The sequence below is a fragment of the Mandrillus leucophaeus genome, unplaced genomic scaffold (assembly GCF_000951045.1).
Source record: "Mandrillus leucophaeus isolate KB7577 unplaced genomic scaffold, Mleu.le_1.0 Scaffold2166, whole genome shotgun sequence".
Classification (NCBI taxonomy): Eukaryota; Metazoa; Chordata; class Mammalia; order Primates; family Cercopithecidae; genus Mandrillus; species Mandrillus leucophaeus.
In genome coordinates, this window is record NW_012102217.1 from 39,583 (window position 1) to 48,322 (window position 8,740).

At 40.8% G+C, this 8,740-nt stretch overlaps 1 protein-coding gene across 1 annotated transcript in view; it reads left to right on the plus strand.

Annotated features, from left to right (window-relative positions):
• Positions 1-8,006, plus strand: part of LOC105540229 (HLA class II histocompatibility antigen, DP alpha 1 chain-like) — an 11,765-nt gene extending 3,759 nt beyond the window's left edge. The window contains exons 2-5 of the mRNA XM_011980766.1: positions 2,809-3,054; positions 3,400-3,681; positions 3,895-4,061; positions 7,661-8,006. Coding sequence (XP_011836156.1) covers positions 2,809-3,054; positions 3,400-3,681; positions 3,895-4,049 — 683 coding nt within the window. The 3' untranslated portion in view covers positions 4,050-4,061; positions 7,661-8,006. The remainder of the gene's footprint in view (positions 1-2,808; positions 3,055-3,399; positions 3,682-3,894; positions 4,062-7,660) is intronic.
• The last annotated feature ends 734 nt before the right edge of the window (positions 8,007-8,740 follow it).

Consider the following 8,740-nt stretch of genomic DNA (forward strand, 5'->3'; position numbering starts at 1 on the left):
ACCACAATGGGCATCTCTTCATAGATTTGAATACTTTTTAGGATTCTTCCTAGAAATTCCTAATTAGCTCAGCTGTCTCTTCAGGGCTTCCCTGCCCCCAGTGGTTCCTTGTCTCTTAACATTTAAACATGTCCTTTACCTTAAAAACATAACTGAAAACCAACTGATAAAAAACAACCATGACTTCAGTCTGCATCCTACCCTAGAGACACTTCCTTTGTGTCCTCACACTTGGAGCTAAGCTTCTGACTTGCCTCCGGTACATCCCTTAGGACCCTCTCATCTTGGCCATCAGGAACCTCAGCAGAAGGTCAAATCCAGTGGGTTCTTCTCAGTGCCTCTCACTTGAGTTACTGATAATATTTGCACTGTAATCCACTTATTTGTGATGAACTACCCTGTTCTTATTTTTCTCCTGTTTCCCTGGATCCTCCTTATCATCCTTTAAATCACCTCTTAATTATCATATTCTCTCATTAAACCCTGAGATCTCTGCAGTTCTGACTTTTGGCACTCTTCCTGGAAAATCTCATCTAACCTGCACCTGCCTCTAATGACTGTCAGTTTTCTGGCCTAAACTCCTCTCCTGAGACCACCCATCATCCACAAATGTCTATATATTATTTCTCCTTAGATGACTTCCAGATCGTCTAAGTGCAACAGCCCCACAGTGAACTCAGTATCTTCTCCCGGTCAGGCTGTCTTCCCTGTGAGAAGTGGCTTTTGCCCTGTTTTCTGAATGCCTACATTGAAGCCATCTGTTCCCCAGGAAGCCTTCCCTGATGTGCTGTTTGATCGCATCTTGTGTATACCCACATATCTGCACTTATCCTTCTGAACCTGCTATTGCCTTGTCACTTGTGTTTCCTTCTGTGAATTGTACGAGTCTGCAGAACAGGACCTATGTGTTATTTTTATTTGAATATTTAGCATCTAACAGTGTTTGACATATAGTAGTCTTTTAATACACATTTTTGTCTAAATGGAAATGACATTTTTAACTAAAATAATCTGTTTAATATCTGGTTGATCTTTAGACTGCAGAACTTGTGAAAGTGTTTTTTAAAAAGCATTTTTAAAACTATAAGGAACATTCACATATTAGGAAGATGAGTTCCCAATAATTGCTAGAGGACATTGTGTCTTTTTAGTTTACCCTCTTTTTCCTGATGAGTCCTTTGAGTCCTTTAAACTGAGAAGGAAGCTAAGTTTCCTTGTGAAATACCTATAGGATTTAATTTAATTTGTTTAGTTTGAAATACCACTCTCTGCTTGGCCACTTACAGTGACAGGGAGTCATTCTCAGTGCAAAATAAGACACAGACCCTATCCTCCAGACACTTACAATTACAGTGACAGAGAGTCATTGTACATACATGTACAGAGACATAGACCAACAAGGGAGTTTATTTTTGAGTTTGATGAGGATGAGATGTTCTGTGTGGATCTGGACAAGAAGGAGACCGTCTGGAGGAGTTTGGCTGAGCCTTTTCCTCTGAGACTCAGAGTCATTCTCCCTGTCACTGTAAGTGGCCAAGCACAGACTGGGTCCCCACATGTCAGGGCTGCAAACTCACAGGGAAATTCGTGAGTTGGGAGGTGAGAGCCAATGAGCCCTGTAGTACCTTCTCACTCTCATGCATTTATCATTCTAAACCCAGACTTTCACATATACATTCATTGTTTTCTTTCATGATGATAATTGCATTTATCCTCTTATCTTTGCTACTTCTTGCAAACTAATACAGATTAAGAAACAAAATAAATTAAATCCTACAGGTATTTCCAACTCAGCAATAATTTCTAGTTGGCCTCTAAAACAAAAATCAAAATATAAATGTGAGAAAAGTTTAGAATGCTTAGTACCTGGGTAAGGAAACAATCTGCACACTAAACCCCCGAGTCATGACTTTACCTATACAACAAACCTGCACATGTACCCCTTCCTGAACATAAAATAAATGTTAAAATATTTCTTAAAAGGAAACAAAAAGTTTGGAACAAATGCCAAAATAACTGTACTGTACTTCTGAATTTATATGCCCCAAGTGAAAAATATTATCAACAAAGTTGTACATTCTAGTTTCATGTTCATAAACTAAGACAGAAACTTTAAAACTGTCAAGAACACTAAAATTTGAAGGATTTCCTCCCAATTTTCTATTTTTTCTATTTTCTATTTTTTGTCCTCCCAATTTTCTATTTTTTCTCTCTTTCTGCAATAAGAAAAATAAAATGTCCACTTTCCCACCCCATGACTCGAAAAACAATTTTACATCTGTGTCTTAGAAGAATTAAGACCTTAAGGGTAGAAAAAAATCTACTAGTTCCACCAGTAGCTGTATGACCTTGGCCAGTTATTAATATATAACCTCTCTGCATTTCCTTACCTGTAAAATAGTATGCTATGTATTTGCTTCATAGGGCTATTGTGACAATTCAACGAGTGAAATATGTAAAGTATTTAGAAGGATGCCTGGCGCAAGTAAGTGCTCAACAAATGTTAGCTGTCATTGTTACTATTGCTATTGTGTAGGGTCAGGATGCCCAGACTTTCAAAGGCCAGGAAGCAGCTTGACTTATCAATGATAAACTTCATTTTGTTCTTCGCTCCTTTCTTTTTATAACTACTCAACTGCTCTGTATTATTTCCTTAATGGTGTTGGTCTCTCTTCCCCATATGTCCTGCCTTTGACCTCTTACCTTCTTCCTTTTTATATTCATAAGTCTTTATTCATTCTCTAGCTTTCACCACTTGCATATTCAAATTGACATTTTGTCATGTTTTTCTCTACTTTCTTTATGCAGCAGACCATGTATCAACTTATGCCACGTTTGTACAGACACATAGACCAACAGGGGAGTTTATGTTTGAGTTTGATGAAGATGAGCAGTTCTATGTGGATCTGGACAAGAAGGAGACCGTCTGGCATCTGGAGGAGTTTGGCCGAGCCTTTTCCTTTGAGGCTCAGGGCGGGCTGGCTAACATTGCTATATTGAACAACAACTTGAATGTCACGATCCAGCGTTCCAACTACACTCAGGCCGCCAATGGTATTGCCTATCTTTGCCTCTTCCTCTGTAGCCCAACTGGAAGGGATGAGAGGGCCTCTCTGCCACCCTTAGACTAGGAAGCCTAAGTGCCCCCTGCTGTGTGATCCTCTTCCCCTAGTGGCCATGGGCTGATCCCACTACAGCAAGGGCTTGCATCCTCTCTTCTCAGGAGAGAGAAAGGTGAGCAGAGTGAGGCTGGTCAGTGGTGTGATACCCCTCTCTGTGATTCAGAGCTGCCATAAAATCTAAGGCTGAGGTAGAGGACCACCCTCCTCCCCCACAAGAAGTGGAGCCTTTGTGATTCATCCCAGAAGAGGGGCCTAACCTGGTGCTCTCTCCTCCCAGATCCCCCTGAGGTGACCGTGTTTCCCAAGGAGCCTGTGGAGCTGGGCCAACCCAACACCCTCATCTGCCACATTGACAAATTCTTCCCACCAGTGCTCAACGTCACATGGCTGTGCAACGGACAGCCGGCCACTGAGGGTGTCGCTGAGAGCCTCTTCCTGCCCAGAACAGACTACAGCTTCCACAAGTTCCATTACTTGACCTTTGTGCCCTCAGCCGAGGACTACTATGATTGCAGGGTGGAGCACTGGGGCTTGGACCAGCCGCTCCTCAAACACTGGGGTATGCAGCTCCTTTTCTCTCCATAATCTTCTGGCATCCTCTATTCCAAGGACCTGGTGTCCCCTGCACCAGCTTTCCCCACTGGCCAGGTCTCAGTCCTCTCCTCATGCTAATGTCCAATTAACTGTCCATAACCTTCAATTCCCATACCCATCCCACACCAGAACCACCCTCACTGCACCTCCTGACCCTATCTCTTCATTCTTCCCCCAGAGGCCCAAGAGCCAATCCAGATGCCTGAGACAACGGAGACTGTGCTCTGTGCCCTGGGCCTGGTGCTGGGCCTAGTGGGCATCATCGTGGGCACTGTCCTCATCATAAAGTCTCTGCGATCTGGCCGTGATCCCCGGGCCCAGGGGCCCCTGTGAAGTACTGTAAAGGTGGGAATGTAAAGAGAAGGCTCTAGGATTTGTAGAATGTAAGGAAGGGAGGAAAAATTCAATCCGATAATTGTTCATTGATCTTCTAATGGGTTAAAAGCATTCAGCCGCATAACAACAACAACATTGATAACTAACAGTAGTTAATATGCTCAGGCGCTATTCTGAGCGTTTACGTTTATTAACTCACTTTATTCTCACAAATAGTCTTTGAGGTAGGTACTATTATTTTCACCATTTCACATGAGAGATACTTCTATCTTTTTACATACACAGAGACCTTAAGCACCTTGATCAAGTTCCCACAGCTATGAAGTAGTAGGCTAGCTTCCAATCCAGAAAGTCTAGATCCAAGACTGTTTATCCACTGTCCTATACACCCTATTTTGTGAAGGAAAAGACCAAGTTCAAATTCTCCAAGAGTCCATTGTCTATTAATGGAGGCAGAGCTATATTTCTATATATAATTACAACACAGTGTGGTGGGTACCTGTACTATTTACTGTCTTTACTTGGACTCATTCCATGGCAATGCCACACAAAAAATGCCCCTCCAGAGATCTTATAGTTTTCTATTTTTCATAACACTCACCATGTTTTATATTTGTGAGTGTTTTGGGAATTCTCTTAGCATTAGATAGTGAACTTCCATGCAGATGACCACATCTAATTCATTATTATTGTTGTTATTCATGCTGGACATCAGGTACAAAAGGTTAAGGACTTCTCAGTTCATTATACTATCATCATTGGTGCCTCCGAGCTCTCAATCTCTCTCGATTTATTTGGTCCCTTTTATCCCCAGTCGTTACTCCCATATCTAACCTCTTACCCCGACCTCATAGGCGAACATTTTAATGAATTTGCTGTTTCCTTTCATTTGCATAGATCCTATATAATACGTATTAGTGTTCAGTGTACATGTATTTTAATTAGCCAAAATGACATTAAATTATAGATCTAATTTTGTACATCCAGTTTGTTTCTTCCAAATCTTCCATAATGTTTTGCTCTATAAGTCCATGCATTAGTCCATTTTGCATTGCTATAAAGGAATACCTGAAGTTACCTAATTTATGAAGAAAAGAGCTTTAATTGGCTCACAGATATGCAGGCTGTACGAGAAACATGGCACCGGCATCTGCTTCTGTTGGGGGATTCAGGAAGCTTTTACTCATAGTGGAAGGCAAGGGGAGCCAGTGCATCACATGGTCAGAGAAGGAGAAAGAGAGAGAGAAAGAGGTACCAGGCTCTTTTTAACAACCAGGTTTCATGCACACTAATAGAGTGAGAACTCACTCATTACCCTAGAGAGGGAACCAAGCTATTCATGAGGGAGTCTCTCTCATGATTCAAATACCTCCCACCAGGCCCCGGCTGCAACACTGGGGATCAATTTTCAGCATGAGACTAGGAAGGGACAAATATCCAAATCATATAAATCCACGTATCTATATTGCTCCTGGATTATCCCTGGATCTCCATTATTACAAGCAATGCTTGTATCTCACATGGACCTGCATATGCATGTGGACCTGATCTGCATTCCTGGAATGTATGTATCCTAGAAAGGGGTTGCTGGGTCGATGGAGATGCAGCTCCTTAATTTGACTAAGTACTGCTCATCTGTTCATCAGAATGGCTACTCATCTGTACTTCCGTTGTCAGTACCTGAAATATCCTGCAACTCCCAAATGTACATCAGCACCAGACACTATCCAGTTTTCTAACTTTTGCCAATTTCATGTGCATAAAGAAATATGCTGTTTTATTTTATACTTCTTTAATTGTTTATAATTGGAGCTATAATTGGGACTGATTAGCCACTTGGGGGTTCCTTTTCTATAAATTGCCTGTTCAAATTATTTGCCCATACTGTGGGCTTCTATATTTTTCTTATTGATTTGCAGGAGATCCTTATGTAGTCCTGCTAGTAGTCCCTTGTCAGTTGTAGGCATTGCAAATGTTTTCCCCTAATCTGACTTCTGGCAACTTTCTCCTTGGTTTCCTTTATTGAAGAGAAATCCTTAATATTTTGTAATGAAGGCCATCAACTGTTTTTTGTTTTGTTTGTTTGTTTGTCTTTTGTTTTCTTTCTTTCTTTCTTTCTTTTTTTTTGACGGAGTCTTGCTCTGTCACCAGGCTGGAGGGCAGTGGCATAAACTCAGCTCACTGCAACCTCTGACTCCCTGGTTCAAGAGATTCTCTTTCCTCAGCCTCCCAAGTAGCTGGGATTACAGGCATGTGCCTCCATGTCCAGCTAATTTTTGTATTTTTAGTGTAGGTGGGGTTTTACCATGTTGGCCAGGATGGTCTCCATCTCCTGACTTTGTGATCTACCCGCCTCAGCCTCCCAGAGTGCTGGGATTACAGGTGTGAACCACTGTGCCCTGCCTGAATGTCTTTTTAAAAAGAAGTCTTCCCTGTACTGAGATATCAAAGATACTCTTAAAATATCTCCTGTAGTTTTAAATTTCACATTTATTACTTTAATTCATCTAGGATTCATCTTTGTGTTTGATGGGGAGCATGTTTTATTTTTCTCTACATAAAGGGCCAGTGTTCCCACAACTACTAAATAGTTCACCTTTTCTCCATAAGTTTATGGTATGTCCTTTGCTGTACTGAAAGCTCCCATTACAGACAGGCCTCTGTCTGGGTTCCATCTTGTTCCACTTTTCTGTTTGTCTCTTCTTGTACCAATGTCCTAGTATTTTGATTACTACAACATTCTAGTGTGTGTTAGTATCCAGTAGGAGAAACTCTTCCTTATTTTTCTTTGTTCACTCAATTTATAATTATATCTATAATGATTTATAACAGAATGAAGTGAATGGAGAATGTCAGATGTTAAGAGGAAGTATGGAAAGGAGGGCTGGGACTAGGGTGATGTAAGGGATGCACTTGACTTAGGTGCAAAATTTGGGGGATACCAAAAGAACTCAGTAATAAAAGTGAATCATATTTTAATGAAATATCTTGAAAAAGCAAAATTAATGCAAAGATACATGATTAACAAAATATCAAAAGAGGAGTATTTAACAAAAATGGAGAAGAATCAGAGAGGCAGAATAATTAGAATATGTTGTCACATAAGCCAAGGAATTAAAGAATTCCAGGAAGGAGGAAGTGCTGCTGTCAGATGTTCAACAGAGATCATTTTAGAAAATTTATCTTGGTTTTGAAATCCTTTCAAAGAGCAGTTTACACAATGTGAGCAAGTATCCTTCCTTCATTGCCTTCATTGATATGGTTTGGATGTTTGTCCCTTCCAAGTCTCATTGCAGGGTTAAGCTTCTTCTCTGCCCTCAGTAATGTGGCCCTTACCCTTGTCAGGATACTTTGGAGACAAGAAGCATGTAGGATGGCCTCAAAGTCAGCTGAGGGTTGAGGGTGAAATTTGATGACTTTAGGGAACTCCTTGGCTCCTATGCGCTGTTCACCTGGAGGACCAGGGCATGTGCAGGGATGACCACCTTCTCCCCGGGACCTGAACAGGGCAGAGAAATGGGAAGATCAGGTATAAAGGGAGTGGGGAAGATGGGTCTGGGCTTCAGTAGTGAACCCAGGAATGACAGTAACTGTGTGTGTTGCTGCAGGTGACAAAATACCTGAACAGAGGAGGACTTAGAAGAGATCTGAACTCCAGCTGCCCTACAAACTCCATCTCAGCTTTTCTTCTCACTTCATGTGTTTGCTACCCCAGTGGCTGACTGAATTGCTGACCCTTCAAGCTCTCTCCTTATCTGTTGCCTTAAAATAGTCATTCCTTAGTAAAGTTTCCAACAAATGGAAGGTAATGAATAAATGTTGACACTTTGGTAGCACTGATATGGACACTATCCCTTCACTGAGCCTTTTATCCTTTGTTCTCCTTTGAAGCATCCTTCACTGTCACCTTCCCGAGAATACCCTAAGACCAATAAATACTTCAGTATTTCAGAGCTGAGAGACTCTGAGTCATTCTTACTGGAAGTCTAGGATCAGGTCACATGTGAATACTATTTCTTGAAAGTGTGGTTTCAAGCTCTGTTGCAGATGAAGTTACTAAAGGTTCGGATCCCACCTGAATGGCAAGGTCTGAGGATAGTGATTCAGCCCTGGGTTCTTCCCTAACTACAGGATAGGGTGGGGTAGAGAAAGGATATTTGGGGGAAATTTTACTTGGATGAAGATTTTCTTGGATGTAGTTTGAAGACTGCAGTGTTTGAAATCTCTGAGGGAAGAGATTAAGTCTGTCTGGATCAAGATTTCAGGCAGATTTGGATTCCATTCACAGCCCCTGAGCTTCCTTCCCAAGGCTGGATTGTAATTATAGCAATATCTCATGGAGGATATTTTCTACATGATAAACTAAGAGCCAATAAATAAAATTTAAAAATTCCCTCATTCATTGCAATTTTTACCAGCCATAGTCATTCCATGTGGGAGAACTTAAATCATCATTACCAGAGCTTTCAAAGATTTGAGAACAGTTGTGATTATGAAGAAAAATATCTTAACTGAGCAAGGATTTTGTTTCTTTATGAGTGTTCATTGGATATTAAGATGAAAAGAGCATGAGATGGTAAAAATGCGGATAAATATAAAAACACGTTTTCTAGATTTTTTAAGTTAAAAAAGATAATTGTTTAAAGTAAAAATTATTTGGGGCTTTATAACATACCCAGAAGTAAAAC